This window comes from Meleagris gallopavo, chromosome 2 (genome assembly GCF_905368555.1).
Source record: "Meleagris gallopavo chromosome 2, MGAL_WU_HG_1.1, whole genome shotgun sequence".
Classification (NCBI taxonomy): Eukaryota; Metazoa; Chordata; class Aves; order Galliformes; family Phasianidae; genus Meleagris; species Meleagris gallopavo.
In genome coordinates, this window is record NC_139405.1 from 52,262,754 (window position 1) to 52,284,979 (window position 22,226).

General features: G+C 35.9%; 1 protein-coding gene across 1 annotated transcript in view; it reads right to left on the reverse strand.

Moving 5' to 3' along the window:
* VTA1 (vesicle trafficking 1) overlaps window positions 1–21,631 on the reverse strand; it is a 28,325-nt gene extending 6,694 nt beyond the window's left edge. The window contains exons 1-6 of the mRNA XM_010707260.4: window positions 21,435–21,631; window positions 10,583–10,677; window positions 8,562–8,689; window positions 7,868–7,943; window positions 5,811–5,922; window positions 1,048–1,224 (exon numbers count right to left, since the gene is read on the reverse strand). Of these exons, the coding sequence (XP_010705562.2) occupies window positions 1,048–1,224; window positions 5,811–5,922; window positions 7,868–7,943; window positions 8,562–8,689; window positions 10,583–10,677; window positions 21,435–21,543 (697 nt within the window). The 5' untranslated portion in view covers window positions 21,544–21,631. The remainder of the gene's footprint in view (window positions 1–1,047; window positions 1,225–5,810; window positions 5,923–7,867; window positions 7,944–8,561; window positions 8,690–10,582; window positions 10,678–21,434) is intronic.
* Window positions 21,632–22,226: the final 595 nt, after the last annotated feature.

Below are 22,226 nucleotides of genomic sequence, written 5' to 3' on the forward strand. Positions count from 1 at the left end.
AATATTTCACAGAAATTTAACTTTCAAGTGTTAAACAAATTAAGAAAATATTAGTCCAAAAATATATGGTTTTCCCTAGTGTACTGAGAAAAATCTGTTAAGGAACAGTATGACTGAACTCTTTTAACTGGAGGTTTATATGCCACCTCTTAATACTATATAGAAACTATTTCTAAAGGCTCATGTCTGCGATCTTATACTTAGCAGCAAGCAAAGTCCTCCCTAATTCCTTTGGAAACAATTGGTGAGAATATAGAAGCTAGATTTGAAAGGGAAACATTGCTGCTAGAAGAAACAACACGGTGAGGTTAAAAATAAGTAATGCAAAAAAATGTATTTCAGCAAGAAACATATTCCATAGTTTTCAGATCTGGCAAAAACAAACAGTAAAACATTTACTTAGACAGAATACATAAAACACCATCCCCCCAGATTTCCCTTCTTCCTCCCCCTTACTTTCCCCCCAGAAAAAACAACAAACAACTATCTGAAGGATTTCCCTTTGATAAAACTGAAATAAAGAGCATCCTGAACTTTTAATAGGGTGAAACATTCTTAAAATTACATTCTTTAAATAAGGGGAGGGGATGTGTGAGAAATACATCTTCTTTTAATACAAAAATACATCTCAACAATCAAATGATCATCAAGATTGAAACCTAGAGCTTCTCACTTGCTAATATTATTATTATTTTTATATGGCAACGGGAGGTGGAAAAATTGTACATTCACAAGTATCTAAAAATAAAATCTTTTTTTTTTTCTCTTTAATGCAGCTACTGGGAACAACTTCGACTTTTAAGGAACATGTTTTGGGGCCAAAATTGATAGAAAACAAGATGGAGGTGTCAATACATCTAGCAGTATATTTCCTATGGCATTTTTACAGTGTTACTGTATGAGATTGCTTTTGCCATAAAACATCTACATTATTTTATTTTATATCTGATGGAAAGAAGGCTATGATAGAGCTTGCCTCTTAATAAAGGCATAAATTCTTTGCCTCTTAATAAAGGCATAAATTCTTTGCATGTGATTGTCATATACCTGTGTTATGAGGTACTTCAGCTGGAGTATTGGCTGGTGCATGGGCACCTGGTGGTACATGTATGCCAGTGAAATTACTAGTTGGTGTGTTGTTAGCTTCATACGTAGATGATGATGAAGTTGGTTGATTTGTTCCACTCTGGTGAGAAGATGACCCTGCCTCTTCTCTTTCAAGATCTGTCAAGATGACATAAAACAGAAGTGAATCCAACTCTTTTGTCCAAACGCCTTTTATAAACATTCCTAGTTAGTAGAAAAATGGAAACCATCACAATGCAATATAGAACATTTAATAAACAAAATCACTTATTTTTGATTTGGCAAAGTTAAAAGGAAATCTGCTTTTGAGAATGAGGGGCGGGAAAAAACATGCTTTCACTGTACACAGTACCACAATTAAAATAAATGACCCCAAATTTCTTGCCCAGACTTAAAACTCTTTTTTCTGACCCCTATGGCTTCCTACGGCCCTTATCTGTCTCTTCGGTTCCATTTTTCTATTAGTACTTCTTCTTCCATATCTGCAATCCCTTGCCCCACACTTGCCTATGTCTTAAACTACCTTGTGATCTTTTCACCAAGGCATTCTGAGTATCATCTTCAAAGTTCCTCAGTGGCTAGTTCACGGTCTTTAGTTACTCCTGCAAAAGCGGAATGCTACCCAACTCCACTTAATTTCCACCGCCTCCTAATTTCCTCACCCAGGATTGCCTAATTTTTCACTGCTACCTTTTTTTCCTCTTCTCCTTCCTGGTTGTCTCTACCAGACCATCCTCCATGTCTGGACTTGTGTATCTGCTGTTTGTGAGTCTGGAAGCTTTTTCCTAATCCAGGCCAGTCTAGAGACTTGTAAATGCCAGCTTCCTATCCACACTGGATCTGAGATACAACTGCAGGAAAGTTCTCTCTGCCTTAGGATTCCCCATGCATGTGGAACTTTTGGAGAATTCTGTTGTAAAAGTCTAGCAAGTCCAAGTATGTGTAAATTGCAATTTCACAAAAGCTCAGAACTTGGGCCAAATACAGGCAGATTTTCTTAGAGACAGGAAAAGCCCATCTCTGAGAAAATAGGAAAGCAAAAACATCCAACTTCTTTCTCCAAGTTTTAAGCCCTCACAAAGACTATCCATCTCATTCTCTCTAATCTCTTTTCAGAAACAATAATAGTGACTGAAATTAATAAAACGAAAAACAAAACTGAAAAAAAACCAAAACCATAGGCAGTACTGGCCATGGAAGATAGGAACTCAATTGGTTGAAGTCTGGCAATGTTACAAAAGTAAAAAAATAAAAATGTTTTTGCTATCCTTAATACAAATGCCTGTAAGAGGTAAATTCACAAGAGGTAAATTCACAAGAGGTAAATATACTTTTATTCAGGCATATGCATGAAGATCAAGCTCAAATGTTTGCTCATTGTGCAATTATCAAATGTTGAACAGTATTAAAAATAAAAGTAGCTTTGTTTAAATAAATGCTTATTAGGTATTTAGAGTGCCCAAATGTCGAAGTGTAGTAAGTATTCTTTCTGTAAAGTAAATATTTAAAATATTATTAATCAAATATTAAATATTAAGACCATGTTGACTTATGTCCTTGCAGTATTCCTGAACAGTTTTAATAGTAGCGGTAAATAAAAGGTTTTCAGGGTGGTGGAAAAGAATTTTTAATTCAACAAATTGCTCATAAGTTCTGTGATAAGAATATCCAAACAATTATTGAGAAATATACACATTTCTAGAGAATGCACACTGAAAATTAGAGAATTAACATCTCAAAAAGTAGTACTGGCCTGTAAAAGAGTGACACAATTGCTTCGCATTCATTTTCAGCTCTAGTCAAGTTTCTTGTCTTGGAACCTCATCAGACTTTGTGCTTGGATCCTAGTATAATGGATCCATGGGATCTTCAGATTTTCCTCAGAGCCACGGTACACACACACACTATTTTTTTGCTGTTTAATTATTAAAGCTAAGACATTCTGGAATAAGGCTGATATCCCTGGTTCTAAAACAAAATGTCCAAAGATAATTCTATAAGCATAAAAGATTCTCAAGGTCTAAAGGCATTCCTTGTTAACCTTATGGATTAAATCTATTAAATTTCTGGTAAATCTCATTGCCTCAAACTGCTAGTGATTTTGAGATAAAACTTAATTCACAGAAATAAGCAGAAGGTAGACATGCAGAAGTGGAACAAACCTCAAAAAGTTAACTTTTATGCTTTGATATGAACTGTGCCAGAAGCTGCAAATATAACAGATGTTTAACATGCTCAGAAAATCTTCAGTGAAAGCAATCCATTCTCCACTATTTTAAAAACAAAATCTAACCTGAATTATGTTTCTATTATCTTACTATACAAACACACACTGAATTTGGACACATTTGGAAATTTAAAATTGGCCTCAGCAAAATATTACTATCAGTTTGTCTTAATAGACTGTATTTTTAATTACTACATAATTTTTTTTATCCACATTGCAAAAAACAGAGACAGCAAAATCCAATAATTGATCAGATTGTTAATTAAAATCAGAGACATCTGTATTTTGAAACCAGGAGTTTAGGGGCTGACAGGATAAGATAAGTAACTAATCTACATCATCAGTACATAGGGACACATGCTTTATATGACAAGACTGTATGTTGAGTGCAAATGTTTCCCCCATTTTGTCTTGATTGGAATGTCTTATATTACAAATGATTATGCCTTATAGTATACAGAAATATATTGTCCAGAGTAATGAAGCACCAAACGTAACCTAAATTCAACATCCCAGAGCACTAAATTGAAAACTAACAAAATTTATTTGTAAGTATTTTAGAGATTTATAAACATACATTTTTTGCCATCATCTACTAATTCTATTTTGAAAAAAAATTATTTTCCTCATTGTCCTGTAATGTCTCTCTCCAGCTTGAGAAGTTGCTAAAAGTTGTAGAACGTAAGGTTCTTTTTGGAACACTGCTTCTCTCTCTCCCCTTTTCTTTCTTTTTTTCCTACTGTGTTGAGAAAAAAAACCAAAATCCTTTCACTGCTCACATACTTTTCTTTCAACTAGTTGGGACATAAAGGTTTCCTGGAACTCTGCAATATAAATGTAAAATGTTATATATTGCAATGAAATTGGTGACGATACATTTTACTGTAACTATACTGAGACTACTCAAGAAGTTTGTCCCATTAGAAATTAAAATTTTAATTTTCCCATTGGGATAAACTCTTTTTTGATGACCTGGGGCTACTGCTACGTGACCTTTATGTGTACTCTACAACTTGTATTCCAAATACATTAATAACTCATGCATGTCATTTTAAAGTTTCCATGGTGGCAATCTGACAAAACATCCATAAATCCAGCAGAACCATACAAAGCATGTCTATGTTACTGTAAAAACATCTCCTAGAGTTACAGTATAGTTTTCAAGAATCACAAAGAAAATAACACTTTGGAAAAAAATGGTAATTTGTCAAGCTATAGAGACCTAGTTTCACTCTGTTTAAACATACTTTTTCCACATGCAAAGGAAGGAAGAGAATGAGCAAGCAGAAAGGAATGGGGAAGGTCCAGTTGTACATTCAAACAATGTTTCTTTTCTTCTAATGATGCACAAAGTAAGAACTGACACTTTGTTTTATATGCATCTTTAATAAAAAAAATAATTAGCAAAACTTTTTTTTTTTATCTTTGTTGTGTAAAGCATTATGGCCAACTACACTACAGAGGTAAATTCAAAAAATGAACAGAAAGAGGTATTTTCATTTACCTGCTCAGAAGATAAAAATTATCTTACTATATGAAGTATAGCTTAACTAATAGAAAGACTTTGCTGAATTGGATAAATTGTAGACTTCCTATGAACACTGATGTAAATTTTAGCTCATTTAGCTAAAATTTAGTTTCTTCATTTACATGTTAGTTGGCAATGAAAGCAACAATCTTCATCTTTTCACAGTACTGCTTTTAGTGATCTGTGATGTAGACTAAGGCTATAAGTCTGAATTCTGTTTTCCCTCCAATAACACTTTATTCTGCAGTCCTGAATAAGTCAGCTACTTTGGATTAAGAAAATGACAAAAAAGACTGTCTACTGCTGCTGAGAACCAGTTATTGTATACGAGTTGCATAAATAATTTTTTTTAGCAAAAGAAATGTAGTCTTTGCTTATAAACATATTTTTCACAATTAGAAATAATTGTACATAATCTGGTGAGCTCTTAAAAAGTTCCTATAGCTATAAACTTAATCACTAAAAATCACTCATTTAAAGCTATAACATCCACTATCAAAGACTTTTTTTTTCCATATCTTCTCCACTGTATTCTAAAGAAATTGGTGGAATCTGTCTTACAAAGATGTGGTGATGTTTGCACATGTAGTTGCACCGTAGGTCTCGCACTGCAGCTGCACCAGCAGTTAAAAACAAACAAACAAAAAGCTGCCTTGAAAAAGATCACACATTGAAGAAAGACTAAGTTTGATAATGCTTCACTTGAAATATAGCTACGCCAAGACTGAAACATAAGACAGTGGGTAAGATCACCATTCCAGTGATCAAATATGAAAGGTATCTTTAAGGTAAGGAAAAAATGATAACCAGTAGCTTGGTGGTCAAACTGCAACATACTCTATTTGATCACAATATCTGAATTTGCATCAGCCAAAACACCACGTAGCCAGTCCACTACCAAGTCAGATTTATCTCTTCTACAGAGGAAAGAGCCCTCAGCTCTTAAGAAGAAAAAATGGAAATACATACCAAAAGTCTCTCCTTCCATTCCAATAGGTCCAGGCTGAGGAGTCTCTCCATTTTTCAAGCAGTTATGAATGTATGCTGCTTTCCACCTGGCATACTTTCTGTGCTGAACATTCTGGGAAAGGTAAATGGCCAGTTATTTTAATCACTCACTTCTTTGATTTAATGCATTCATGGAAGTATCATAACAGGTTGGTAGAATGGAATATATTTTTTCTATCACTTCTCGTTCCGTTTTTGCAATAATATTGAATCTAGGATATTCCATCCACCTGTGCACATGCAAAAAAAATGCAATTTTTTAAAACCTGTATTTTTCATCCAGACAAGAGATTATTAAAATGCTAGCATTTGATGCTCATTTAAGGGTAATGCATGTGAAATTAATCAGTGAATTAAAACATGTATAAAAATAACAGCTCTAATAGGATCTCAGAATGAAATGAAAATGCAGAGATCTTCAATTAGTACAGTATGTCAGAAAAAGGAAATCAATAATACAAACATCATCTAGAGTGGAAGACAGTGCACTGCATAGTAATTACTGATAGGTTTCTTACATACATCTCCATACACTTTATAATTTTAATCTGAAGTAAATAATCATCTGAAACAGAGTGCAAATTCCAATCAGAACAGTTAGATTTTTTTAAATTACATTCTTTTAAATTACAAGTAGGTATTTGAAACCATGAAAACAGAAAGGTTGGTGTAGCTGTGGACTAAAATGTTATGTACAGGATATTCTAGATATAAAATACTTTAATATAATATCTTTACAACACTACGTAAACCAGATGAAGGACATCAGCAAGAAATAATAGGCTGTTCATTGCAAGGTTGCATGTGAGGCATCTTTGTATAGGATGTCTAGTCTCTTCATTCTAAACAGGGCATTAAATAGTTTGGGACCAACATAACCAGAATCTTGTTATGGGCTTGTAAGGCAAAAGAACTTTTGTTTCTAAGGAAAGTCTACTAGAAGAAGAAGAGAATCCTATAGCACTCATGCATATGAGAAATATTTTTTGATTAGCTATACAGATTTAGTTGGCCTGACAAATATTAAGCACTTATGTGGTCAGCACTTGCAGATTTTGCTGCAGATTGTTAAGTATCGCTGCTTTTCCTTATTTATTTTTCAAGGTTTTATCCTTCTTTCGGCAGTTTTTGAAAATTGTCTTTACTAGTCAGTAGTAACTTTCCCTATTTTTTTCTCTTTGATAGAAGTTATCAACTATACCACTACATTTCCAAAGTGAGTTTCTTATTCAATTTATTTAGCAAATAACACTTCCATTTTAATTCTCAGAACAAGGAATACTTTATTAAGAATATCTCCTCCACCATATCCAATATTAATTCTCTTGTGGAACACAAATAACAGAGAGCTGACGAGACAACTAACTGAAAAGTTTGCTTTAAAACTTTTATTAAGTATGTTTTAATAAAAGGAATTGTGATCTCGTTCATCCAGTTCTGGAAAACTTGTTTGACTGCAAATGTTTTGCTAAAGAATGCTAAAACAAATCTGTGTTTCTTTGCTAGACAGTATTTTTGATATATTCAGGTCCAAATGGTCAGACATCAAACCTTTTTTTTTTTTTTTTGAAGTAAATTAATGCCCTTCCAACTTAACATATCGTCTTTTAATAGTAAAATTTATTATAATACAAAAAATATCTATTTTAGCTAAAATTGTATATAATTCCAACTCAATAATTAGCATTAAATACCTTGCTTGTAGGATGAAAAGGGGGAAGGTGGAAAAGGTAGGAACCTTGCAACAATTCTCCCTATAATCATTCTCATTTGACAATCCTACATCCATGAGGCATCACCGATATTATTAGTATATTTTTAAGACATGAAGCATCTTCTAAAAGACAACTGTTATCTAATATTTCATATAATTTGAAATGCTTACTACAATTTCTTATGATTTAGTAACATGAAGCTCATATTGATTAACTATTTTCAAAAAGTTGCAGAACTATAACAGTAACTTACAACTGTGCTAGGAAAAGCAATCAACTTACACCAAAATCTCTAATACTTACCTCTTCAGAGAGCTCCCCAAAAACTGTCAGAACATCTATCAGGAGACTGGCAGTGTAAAAGGACTTTATCATGTTTCTGTAAAAAAAGCATTTCATTAACTTGGTAATATCACCTTCCTAGGATCACTTTTTAACCACTGGTATTCTAAATCGGCTAGTTTCAAATAAATTCTCACTAATATTTTCTTTTAATCCGATGCTACAGGATTTATTTCACGATGTCTGTATTTAGAAGTATACTGAGAAGTCTCATGATCACTATGAAAAATTCTTCAGTAATTTTTAAAGCAGGTCATAAGTTCTGCACTTAGTTTCTAATTTGGAATGTTCAGTATAGGACACTGGACATCCTGTACTACCTAGGAAAAAGTCCAGCCAAATCATCAGTGTGCTGTAGTGACCACTGTAACTCAAATAACATGCATCATCACAAATATTTCAATATGCAATTTCTATATATTTAACTAAGTTCAGTATCAGTCTACGTTCAGTATTACGTTTTAGAAGGTTCACCAGTACGTGAGCAACCACTTCAAAAACACAAGATGAAGGATACCAGTTAAATGGTCAAGTTAGATACCAAAATAGTAACAAATGGATCTTCCTGAAAGATGAATGCCCAATTCCTGCTTGCAGTCACATTAACAAGAGCTTAGATATATCTTAATTCTTACAACAAAGATTTTTCACCTACTTATGAAACTGCCCAGCTCTGTCTTCATTGTCTGCATATAAAAACATTTTCAAAGCATAATTCTCCACATGAGCAGAACCAACAATTTCCTGAGTAATTGCTTCATTATCACCAAATTGTTTTTTCATCTGAAAAAAAAAGTTGAAAAAAAATACATTCATTACCTTATTAGACCCTAGCACTTTAATCTAACTCACACAAGAAGCAGCTGCTGATTTAGTACAACTGAAAAGAGAAACCATAAACACTTTATTTTTAAGATCTCCAACTTCTAACATAACAAATGCTAAAAGCACCATGCCAAAGAGAAAGCGCGTTGTTTTAGAGAGAAAAATATTAAGTAGCTATTCATACTATTTTCTAGTCCTTTAAAAGAAAAATTGCATCTTAAAACAAACACAACGATATGTAACCGTAATATTCTGAAGGAATAGCAACAGATATTTTTCCCCTTACTATCCAAAAGACCAAGTGTTCTGAAGCATGTGCCGCAATTAAGCACAGTTTAAATTATAAAGTATGGTTTGTAAAGGTACTGAAGGTCAGAGTCATTAAATACCATCTCTTCTGCAAAATATTTCACAGCAGTACATTATATCTTTCACCAAGTCCAAGCCCCACCTTAACTGATCTAGTGACCTATGGATTTACTGGAATTTTCAGACTAAGCAGTATACTTCATTTGAAAGACCTCTTTTCAAAGATGTTGAACTACAAAAATCCCCAGGCTTCCTAATAAAAATCAGCAAAGCAAATAACCCACTAACAGTTACAACAGGTGGATTTACAGCTTCTGAATAGGCTTACTGTTTGAATATAAGGAAATCTCAGGTCATCCTCAGAGGACAAAAACAGGAACGCTGCATGATATTAACCGGTAGTCTTTATTTTGCCAAAGGATTTAAAAACAGTATCTAAATGGCTGTTATTTTTCAGAGTGAGCATGAGGAAAATTCAATCATGCAAGCAGTATTTCCATAATACTATTCTGTTGTCAGCTTTTTAATACATAGAATGTTTTTTAAAAAAATATTTCAGTAGTGAAAAATAAACTTTGTAAAGAGTACTTCAAATCTGTAGACTTTTGTCAAACTCATACTCAATATACTTTTCAATAATTATTCACTTTACAAATTATGGTGCACACAAGAAAAACAAAATTACACTTCATATGTTGCAGGACATATATATATTTGAAACAAAATATTTAATATTTAATTACACAGATTTAGAACAGTATGAAACTTCTTGTAAATAAAAACACTGAGTAATTTTCACATGTATCTACATCATTTTATTCTTTGCTACTATATAATTCAGGATCATTTGCAGTCGTAAGTTTCTGTCTTAATTCTAAAATAATCAATTACAGCAAGCCAGAGAAAGCTGCAAGAACCATTACAGCAGATCTGCAACACCCTTTGTGCCCCCTGCTGGTACAGGCAGACTGAAAATGGCTGCTATTAAATAACTGTACTATTAATACATCAACTTGTCAATATACTCAAGCTTCCCAGCCCTCAAAATGCTTTATTTTACCTGCTCCAAAACATTCTCTCCTGTTTTCCATCACCTGGCTACATAAAAGTATGTCTTAGCACCAGCTGTCACAATTTCATCAGTAATTCAGAGATTAAATTATAGGTTTTTCTAATCTTTCATAATTTGAACAAGAGTAATCGAATACTGAAGGCAGATTTGTTTGCTGCAGTAGCAAAAGGGATTATATAAACCTTCAACAGGAAGTTAAACTTACATTCATGCATGCTTACGTACACATATATATACAACCATACATATGTATACACATACATGCACAGTTTTACCTCCTCCCAGTTCTCCTGCTGATTTATAATTACATACAACCCAAATTTTACAGTATGTCCTCATACAGAACAGTTGCATCAAAGAATGATGACAGAGATAAGACAGCATTTGGAGAAGCCTCATTAGTCATTAAAATACCATGAATATTAAAATATCATGAATAATTTCAGAGGACAACAGTAAATTCTACTTACAGCTTCCAACTGATCCATAAGTTTAGATAAAAATTTGCGGCATTCTGGGGTTTTACTATCAATCTTCATCCCTGTTTGCATTGCATACAAACGACCTTAAAGTAGACAAAACACAGAAGAAAAAAAATCAAGAGTGCGTGAGTAGCTAAGGCAAAACCCACTGCTCAATAAACAAACTGCATTCCCCATCATATCTGAAAGACAAACTCAACAATGAAGCAACGCACGGGTACAGTGAAGCTGAGCACTGACTGGTAGATACAGTCAAACTTTCAGAGATACGTAGGTTGCTTCAAAAGTATTTGTCTTAGTTTCAGCTGGGATGGAATTGTTTTCTTTGGAGATAACACACTGATGTTATAGTTGCTGCTGAGCCAAGGCCATTTGCAGTGAAGGACCTACGGAGCTGGGAGTGAACAGAATTAGGGTAGCTGAATTAAACTGGCCAAATGGATATTCCATACCATATGACATCATGCTGAAGGAGTTCTGAAGCGGATAGGGGCACATCTCACTCTCGCTTCTTGGAAGGCTAGGTGGGCATCAGTCAGGGATGCAATTGCTTGTGCACCACTTGTTAAATACATTATATATATATATATTTAATAATATTATATATTATATATATATATATATTTATACACACACACACACACACATACATACATACACATAGTCATAACTATTTTCCTTTTCTCTATCTTAGTAAATAGTTTTATCTTAACCCAAGAATTCTGCTTTGTTTTTCTGATTCTCTTTCCTATCCCACTGGGAAGGGGGGGAGCATGTTGACCGTGTGGTGCTCAGCCACCTGCCTGGTTAAACCACAACAGTATTTCTCCTATTTATTTCCATGGAAACTACAACAGAAACAAACAGCACAATAACACTAACTGTCAGAGCCAATTCTCAGCTACAAAACTATTTTTTCAACATATTCACCACCATTAGCCATGCATTTTCTACTGGTGATAAACAAGAGCCTGCATGTCATGCTGCACCAGTGATCCCCTGTAGCCACTGCCTCACTGTGCTCACATCCACGGTTTGGTCTCCAGAAACATTCAGCAAGTGTTGATGAATGTCAATAGGTGTCATTTTTTCTCCATGGAGGAATTCAGTGACACACCTTCGCTTCACATGCATCTCCACAACAGACGTCATTTTGTCTGGCTGCCCCTCTGCTGCCATCTGATGAACAGCAACAGTTTAATCAGGAAGGTTCAACTTCTACTGCCATACCACCAACATCCATCTCCAGTGCATGGGTCAACATAATAAAATAGGAAGCATTGCTTTTGAAGCAGCTCTCAAATCAGGAAATACTATTTCTGAACATACTCCCACAATGAGTATGCTTGCTGACTTCAAATGGATGACTGACTGTATCTCCATAATGCAATACTACCTGCTCTACTAAATAAACATTATCCTCCTATGCAACTCTTTAAAATATAAGCTTCAAGTCAATTGAACACAAACGGCTTTCATACAACTCTGTTGTGTAAAGACACGTCTCAAAAAAGGAACTACTTAGCTTTGTAAGCAAGCCTGATGTTTAAATCAGACAAAAAAGCTTTTACTGACCTTTCCCTACATGTAAAGTTTCCAGGCTTTCATATGACTTTAAAAATGAATGATTACCATTCTCTGATTAAAACAAATGAACAGAATTACCAAAAGCTATGAATTTCATGTAAGCACACAGCAGAACTTCATATGCTGTGAAAAATAGCAGATAAAACCAAATAAGCATTATTTACTAGAATTAACATACTCAGGCAAGGATAATGTACAGGTCACTCAGTAACCAAGCGGAGAACATTCTTCCACAAAACCACTCTATTAACTTTCATGCTTAATGGTCAAGAAAGTCCTGCAAAATACTTCCAAGTGCAGAGCTTATAAACTAAAATTTTAACTGTTCTGAACATTATCATGAACTAATTATTACGGCACATCCTAATGCCTCTACCCTTCGAAGGATTTGTGCTAGTGAACATTAATTGTCTCACAGCTTTATCACCTCTTAACTTTCAAGCAGCTCATCATGCAGAGATAGAAAGAAATATATTTCCTCCCAGGAAATATACGTATAAAACCAATCTATGCCTAACCTGATGCTTGCTGTGAAAGAAAACACTATATCCTCAAAAGTTTGCTTGCATTTTCTGTCCATTATTAGCTTGTCTAATAAAATAAGATCTTTATATACCTCTATCTACGTTCTGCTGGTGAACATCACAATTTAATTCTTTTTTCTATATTTTAACAGTAGTATTTCATGTTTCATATACAACAGTCAAGCCAATCAAAATATACATTCCTTATATAGGACAGTAAAGCTGAAAAACTTTTGAATGTTAAAGCTGTTGGGTTGTCCAAAGGAAAAAAACAAAACAAAACAAAACACAGACAAAAAACCAACAACCCAAATCAAAACCAAAGGACTTGTGCTCTCTAATGCCCACTCTTATGTTAATAATTGATGAAACAAAAGAGTGTCTTTCTACTCAAGTTTTCCATAAAGAATAACCATTTAAAATTCTACTCCAAGTAAAAATTCAGGAACAAATTAAGGCCATGAAGAACTAATAGAACTCATCATCACCAATGAAAGACTTGGCAAGTTTAACAAAAACTGTTTTTGCTGTGTAGTTACTATACAATGCTAACATTAAATTAACCACTGATATGGAGGTATTTATCTTCAGGATCTATCACGTTAATATTCAAATTATGAAGTTGGTATGTGTAAATTTGAAATTATATTCTAAAGAAATCAAAACACAGAAAGACACAGATTCGTTTTTAAAGGCACTCACATTAATTTGAGTCTACTGCCAACTAAAGTACCATAGTCATACAACGGTGCTTACAATCTTCAATTCATTTTTAAGTACATATTTTACTGAATGCTTCTCTGAACGCGTTTCATGATATGATATAATAAAATAAAACTTCAGAATTTATGTAAATATGTTAGGCCTACAGACTACCTAGATGAGTTATTTCTCTTTGAATATACAAATACCAGACATTTTCAGAGAACAGTAAACTAGTAATAGATTGTTATGATTTACGGTGACATCAATTTTGCAAACCCTTGATCATTATTGGATACAAATTTCTGTAATATACTGAAGAATGTCTTCATACCTCTTCTAAAATGATTTTATATAAAAGAATTCTTTGTTTCCATACAAATGGAAATCTTGAGGACCAGTTTCATCATTATAAGAGCTACTTATTTGAATCTGTTACTCTTCTGTTATATACATACAAACTTCTTTTTGTACATTCATCAGATATATCTATCTAGACAGTGAAAACAAGGTAATTGTTTTCCTTTATAACACCCCATAGGGTGTATTTACAAGATTGTGGCATCTTCCTACTTTACAGGCAGCCCTGAAAAGCCAGTCCTCTCTTCTTTTTGGATGACTGGGATCCCCTAGGGACGTCAGTCTTGGGACCAGTGGTCTTCAAAATCTTTATTAATGACCAAGACAGTGGGATCAAGTGCACCCTCAGCAGTTTCGTAGATGACACTAAGCTGAGCTGTGCAGTTGATACAACAGAAGGAAATGATGCCATTCAGAAGGACCTGCACAGGCTTGAAAAGTGGGCCCATGTGAATCTAATGAGGATCAACAACATCAAACACAAGGCGTTGCATTTGGGTTGGGGCAACCCCAGACATAAGCCAGCAGTCCAGAAGGCTGACTCAAAACAGTAATGGTCAGTAGGGCAAAGGAGGTTGATTGTCTCCTGCTACTCTGCCTTTGAGAAGCCCCATCTGGAGTACTGCACCCAGGCCCCAGAACAAGAAAGACATAGAACTGGAGTGGGTCCAGAGCAGGGCCGTGAGGATGATCAGAGGGCTGGAGCACCTCTTCTATGAAGAAAGAGTGAAGGAGCCAGGCTTATTCAGTCTGGAGAACAGAAGGCTCTGGGGAGATCTCACTGTAGCCTTCCATTACTTGGGGGGTGCTTATAAGCAGGAAGAAGACTGATTTTTTACACAGTCTGACAGCGATAGGACAAGGAGCTTTTAAACCAGAAGGGAGCTTGGTAACTACTGATACTAAATTTCATCAGTTAGAAGCCAAAGTGCTGAAAAGTCTGATATAAAAAGATAATTAAAACAATGCTTTGTGGCCGCAAAAATTTCAAGATTTTAAAGCCTAAATAAAGCATTCAGAGAATGCAGTCACTCTTGGAAATAAGTGACCTGTAACTGTAATCTCCATTCAGTATTTGTGATGAAGGTTTAGAACATCGGGGAACAAACACACAAATACAATTACTAGGGCTTTTATAGAGCAGTGCATAAAACAGCCTTTAAGTGCATAATCTGCATTTACAACCTACATTTTTTGTCCACTTTATCCAAATCAAGCAGCAAAAAAGATCTTCATGTGGCCAACAAAAGGAGCAGATGTATAAATAAAAGGACAAAAGAGGTAAAGACAACATAGTGCTTAGATCTAAACATTAATATTTTAAGCAGAGCTAAAGTCACTTGCAATTTTTGACACAGAAAGACAGAACTGTTTCACCAATCATTAACTAAAGAGGGTTTGCACTCAGTTTGCAGACAGGACATTTATCTTCAAATTCATAAAGACTTGGCAAGCAGACATCCTCAGAAAAATGTTTTGCCAAGGCAACTACAAAATTTATGTCTTGATTTGTTGCCCTTAATCTTTGTTCTGTAAATACTAAGTGTGGGTGTGCTGGAAGGAATTATACAGCAAGCTTTACAGAAACCTCTCTGCTTTTATTTGTCACGCAATACCATGTTATTTTTCCTTTGCTAATGCACAGCACAATTTTAGAGTATTTTGTCTTCAGTATGTGCTAGGCATTCATTCCTAACGCACATTAAGTTATTCCAGATTTATATTTGGGTTAACAACTGAAAATCCTCCCACTTTAAACTAACCATGCCAACTAAAAATACTGGAGAACAACACATTGATTCCATCTTCTCATTTCTGTCCTATTATCCAGCTTTTACCTGGTCTACCAGGATCTAGAGATTATTGCTCTTTTCTCCCCAGCTGATTGTCTTCTAATACAGAAAAAGAAGTTTATGTCTGGAATACTCTTAATGTTTTCCATTCACTTATTCCACAATTACAGTAAATATTAACAAAATCATTTCCATTAAGTTTTCTTCATTTTTTCAATTCCAATTAAGAGATGAAGGCATTTTTACTCTGCAATATATTATTCATCCATATTCTACACCTTTCCCTTCACACTATCAAACCACTGAAAAAAAAAAAAAAAAAAAAGTTTGGTATCCAGTATAGAAAAGCAACAGCCTCAGTAGAAATGTGGGCAGCAGGGGACATAAAAACCATGAACTTGGAATGTACTCAAAGAATTTTCATAAAGAATGCATCAAATGTAGAAAATGAATTATTCTTGCTTTCATGAACATTAACATATCACACCACTTTCTGCAAAGAGATTATGAATAAGTGCTGTTTCTCCATGGCCAGCTCAAAAATCTCTGAAGTAAGAGGCATTAAAATAGATTTAAGAGCGTTGACAAAGTTTGAAAAGTTTTACACATCCTCCTCATTATATGACACTGAAGGAAACTGGTGAAAGTGAAGGGAAGTATTAGGCTGTTAGCATCAAGTCAAAATCCGAAACTTTCCAGAGAATACAAATTACTTACTTATTTTCAAGTGAAATTAGTTTAAGGAGAAATGCAGCGAAGGAAGAGGGAAGTGTGGGCCACAGGGAAAGAGGCAATAGCACAAAATTTCACTAAGAAAGCTTTTGTATAGCTTTTGCTCTCAGTACTTTTCAAAGCTTAACTCTTTATTCTAATTAATAAAATGAAATTAAAACAGAAAAACTACCTTGACTGTAGAATCTATAGTAATTGAGATCTCAAGACGGCAAAAGTAGAAGGCAGACACTTTGGACCAGTTATGCTCAAGTCATATGGATAAAACAGCTTGTAGTGACGAGATCACAATTTGAAGCACTTCTGCAGAACACCTTCCAGTTTTATTTAAACCAGAAGAAATCTATTTTACACACACAAACTACTCTGTGAGGTGAACCAAAGCACCCTAAAGGGGCATGACTGTGAGTTATGTTTCCAAAATGCACTCGTGCTGCCTGACCTTACCTGCTAACAGCATCCTGCACTGAGCTAGAAGCACTACCAGTAGGCTCAGGGAGTCAATCCCTCTCATCTACAAAGGACTGGTGAAACATGAGTGCTGGGCCAGTTCTGGGTTTACCAAGAAAAGAGGTACGTGAAGGGCCACAAAGATGATAAAAGGACTAGGAGCATCTTTCTTACCGGAAAGATCAGAACTGGGACTGCTAGGCCTTGAGAATGCTCGGGGTATCAGCTATTGCTTTTCTGATTTGAGAAGGGAACTTTAAAAAAATTAACAGTATTTTAATCATAACTTAGACAGCAAATCTATATTCCCAAAGTTCTGACTCTGACATATTCCATAAACTCTATTTCGTCTTTTTTTCCTCCTATAGAATTGTGGTTTTTAGAATTGGTTTTACATTGAAAAGAGTATTTAATGGATGTCTGATTAAACCTGAAATTTGCAGTCGAATTTAACAGATGGGTATTTCTACTACGAGCTGAATGACTTTTGATTTAAAACTAGCTTTGGGGAGGAAAAAGAATCAACAACAAAAACCCAGACAAACACTTCTTTTGCATTTCTCTTTCACGGGATCCCATTAAAAAAACAAACAAGCAAACAACCATCAAAACAATACCAATATTCTTCAGATGGACTTTTATTGTGCTTTTGTATATGATGAATTTGAGAATTGTGGGGTTTTCTTCACACCTTTTTAGACAGATCAAGTCTACTGATTTCCATTAATGAATTCTGAAATGTACCATACTGAAAAACAAAAATAATCACAGTCCTGCTTTGCAGAAGCTATTAAAATATGACTTCATGCTGCACTGACACTGGGTTTTAGGACCCAATGTAAATTGCACTGTAGGTCGCATATCACTTAGCACCTATGTTTTTCTGGCAACTCACTAGTGCTCTGTCAATGTTTTCTTTAATTAAAACATCAATGAGCAACAAGTACACAAGTATTAAATAAACAGCACAACCAACCATCTTTGAAAAGATTTACTACTCCAGCAGTACCGAATGCCTGAATAAATGGCTGTTAAGAAAATGTTTGCTCTAAGTATAAATGCAGACATTTTCAGATGACAGATCAACATCTCAAACCATGCTTTCAAAAAAGTAACATTTCAATAAAACCGCCTGTAGTACAGTTCAGAGATTTCTTCAGTAATTACGCAGACAAGGCATTTCTTATCAAAGCCTGCCTCCTTGTGTTTGCACCACAACATCTTCAAAGTAAAGAGTCATACTTACTTAAGTTTTGTTGTTTGTTTTTTTTTTTTAAAACTTATTTTATTGACTACACATATTCTTTTGGCTGGGCAATCTACATAGCCTAATTTCCTGGTATTCCCTTATACCTATTCCATCAACTGACCCTGACATGAAATACCTACAGTATGACTTTAATCAATAAAATAATAAGAACTGTGAAAAAAGTGTCAGGTGGAACAGTAAACAGATATTAACAGCGTTGATTGTAACAGCCCTGAACACTTCATTAATATAAATTTCTGATCTAAGAGGGGAATCATCTTGTGAGATTATTGTGTACAAACAGCTAATTGATGATACGCTAATTTGAATGCCTAAAAATGTGGTTTAGCACAAAGGGTTTGCAAGGAATATGAGGACCACAGGAAATAAAACCAGATCTTAATTTCAGCAGTATTTCTAGAAAGTGAAACATTAAATGTGGTAAGCTGCACAACAGCATCCATGTTATTCTGCAGTATTTTATTTTTCACATGTAAAACAATATGGTAGTTGAAAAAACACAAAGCACTCTTACTGCAGCTATCTGTATTGTCTAAAACAGAGGTTAACACCTATCGCATTGTATTTTCTTTAAATCAACACAAGTCAGCAATATCAAAATGAATGAATCCTGCTTTCTCCCCAAGCTTGTTCTTCGGCTTTACATGAGCAACAGCTGTTTAAGCAGTAGTGCAACGGACCCAGCTGAAATATCTTGTTGTTGTCCACCATGTAATTACATAAAGATTAGCCTGAAGTATCTTTAGAGTAGGAATGTGAAGCCAGAGTACTACAATATCTTCCTTGGGTGGCAGTTCTGGTTTATGTAACTTAATGCTTCAGATGAACTCAAAAAAAAAAAAAAAAAAAAAAAAGTGAAAGTTTGAAGTGGTATATGCCAAAGAAATGTGCAACTGCCATACAAATTCCAATCTATAAAAATACACCTTTGGCATCAGTAGATGCTGAAGATATACAGAATATTAACATGAGCACTATGTAGTTCCTTCTGACAATTTTATTGCTATGCTACAGAAAATAGTATTTCAGATCTTGGAAATACATTTTACCAGAATTCAGTTCCTTCTGGTATTCAAATCAGCTTCTGTAACAGCTCTTACTTTCAGAAATATACAAGTAGAATTAAAATGCACATACCCAATATATATTCACACTCAAAACAACTGTGTCATGAAGACGTTAACGTTAGGAGGAAAACTTTTGGCTGTGGATGACAATAGTCCAAAGCTGTAAAGACCATAACTCACATCTCCAGATGGACAGTTGCACCCAACATATTACTGAGTTGTAGACTTTCCCCCTCATGCAGCAGCTGTGCAAGCAGCCTTCTGGCAAAACTGCAACACTGTCCCATCACAGCAGCTTGTATCATAGAGTCCTGTCAGCTGACTGCTGCGCCTCACCACCAGTCTGGCCTTGCCATATACCTGTTTCCAGACATACACGGCAGAGCTGTGCTGGTGCATTCCAGCACACAGCTAGCTTTTCTCACACAATTTGTTATTGGAAATGTATAGACCTCCTCTGAAGCGTATTTCAAAAGCTCAAAACAAAGATGTTCTGAACCTTTTTTCAAGTGAGAAATATTTCTTTCTTGTAGCTCTATGTAAAAAGTGCTGGTTTCAAAACATGACCTGAAAAATATTCTGAAAGTTTTTCATATGCTTAGATTTACACTTCAAAAACACAGATCTTAGGGAAGAAGTAGATGTTTGGCACTTTAGAAATTAGTAAAAACCTGTTAAAAAGTTCATAAATCTATTTTAGCATCAGAAATAAACAATGAAATCTTATGAAGCATGAACGATGCGTTTTAGTCAATCCAGCCAAATGTATCAGTCATAGAAGGAAAGAAGCCTCATTAGTGGAAAAACAGTGAAAATAAATTCACCTCCTCTGCGTATTTAAAATAACATAGGATCTAAACAAGACTTGTCTTGGAAAGTTCACTTTAATTTTTTTTAATGGAACAATGTAATTCAAAATATATCTCCATAATATAGTCAAGATATGCATCAAGATATGCTGATTTACTAAAATCAAATATATGCTGAAGTACTCAAGTGAAAAAAGCAAAGAAATTAAAAAAAAAAATCAAAATACAGAAGTACAAAAAAGCTTTTTTGTTATTTTTCTAACCAATCTTTCCTTTTTCTTTCTAATTTTCTAAGCCAAATATGGTGTCACGTCTAATAGAAATGAAAAAATAAAACCAAAATTACAATGTATCTTGACCTAGCAGGTGCTTCTTGTCGCGCAAATAATTGTTTGTCCTGTGTTTTTACAGTAAAAAAGAGACACTACTGATGATATCCAGTGTTCTGCAACAAGGCTGTCTGGTTCATCTGGTGGCACTTTCCTACACTGGCACAATATTCCTCTGCAATGCAAAAATTAATGCCATTCTTCTTCTGACACTAAGTTGATAGAGTGCTTTTCAAAGCATTCTTAAGCCTGAATTTTGTAAATTCAGCCTTCTAAAACTAAGACTGAGTTATAGACTAATCCATTTGTTCCACCTATAATTTTTTTTACTGCTTTGAAGACAAGCTATTGCCTAATTATCCTCTCAAATGATCTCCCTCCTCAAGAAAAAAACAATTAAAAAAAAAAAATTGAAGAAAGAAAATCACATAAAGACACATTTCTGCTGACTGCAGTTTGAATCTATTTATAACCTGTTAGCCCTAGGGATCTTTCAGGCGTGGTGATCAACTGTGGCAGAAGTTGAAGGTGACTTACAACAGCCTGACATTTCCTGGTAAGAGGTGTAAATCCTTGAGAAAGGAAGGCTCACAACTCATACCCTGACGAACAGTGGATTAGACGGGTTAGTCTCTCACATAGGAGAGAATGATTTTTGCTCTTCTCACTGCAATGAAAGTGAATCGAGCCACTTCTCCCTGCTTCAAGAACCCCAAAGAAGCATCAGTATTAGCCTGACAGAAAATAAACATTATTAAGGTTGAAGACTCTCAATCCCAAGTTGCTTACTCAGAAACAGAACAAACAGGAGGCCTTTTCAGCAGGAGAAAATCTCTGAAAAAACTCTCGGGTTAGTTCTGCACTAGTTAGTTCTCATCTGTTAGAACTATCTTAAGGCAGAACGCATTTGCTGTACATACGTGGGCACAAACACCTATTCAGGCTTCGGACCTATCTGCTATGACTGCTAAGAGGCTTATCCCTGAGAAAAGCAGAAGAACAGCGCGTTGGGGCTTGCCACCGGGAAGAGCACGGCAGCGCCCCAAAAGGAGGGCCCGACCAGCACCCAGCGAGCCCCACCGGCGGCGGAAGGGGAGCGCTGCGCCGGGACCAACTGCCGCTGCCCTGGGGGGGCGGCGGGGTGGGGCGGGGGCGGGACGCGACCAGCTGGGCCTGGGGCAGGCGGGACGGCGCAGCGCTGCGACCGCAGCACTCACAGTAATACGCCACCACCGGCTCGCGCTTGTCCAGCTCCTGCGCGGTCCGCAGATGGTGCTGGATGCTCTTGAACTGCGGCGGCAGCGGGGGAAGCGCCGTGGCTGCCATCGCGCGGCGACCACAACAACAACGGGCAGCGGCTGCTCTCGCTTCCGAGCTTGGAGCCGGTCGCTTCCGTTTCCGGTGCGGGGCGTCGGGACGCGTGCGCGAGGCTGCTGATGGCGCGGCTCCCGAAAGGAGCGCCTCCTGCTGGACGGGAGGCCTCATGCGGTGCCTGCTAGCTAACGGCGGCCTCAGCCCCTGTCGGGATCCTGGTGGCCCGAGCGAGGGTGTCCGGAGGGCGAGACCACGAACAAGCGTCAAGGAACGCTTGTAGGAGTGTAGTGTAGAAGCTGGCTGGCGCAAAGCAGCTGTACATTTGACGCAAAGGCAGTCACGTCATTTTCTGGGTGTCCTGAATGCGTTTCACTGAAGATGATGGAAGAAGCAATTATGGCTCCTCATTAAGTGAGAATTGAAGTGAGTGTGATGTCTGGCTAGAGACCAATCTGACTGCAAACTCATGCGCCAGGGATCGTGCCGAGTGCTGCTGGAGGAAATGAGGCAAGAAAACAATGAAAAAGTGAAAGCACAATTTTTGTGTAAGCCACAGAAATACTTCTTAGGGTGTTCTGGGAGACAGATTTCATTCTGTAAAGAAACAGAATCATATAAAAGACCCCAGGTTTATTATGTAATTCCTTCCATAATAGGAAAAAAAAGGTTTTGGGATCATCTCAAGTAATTGCTAA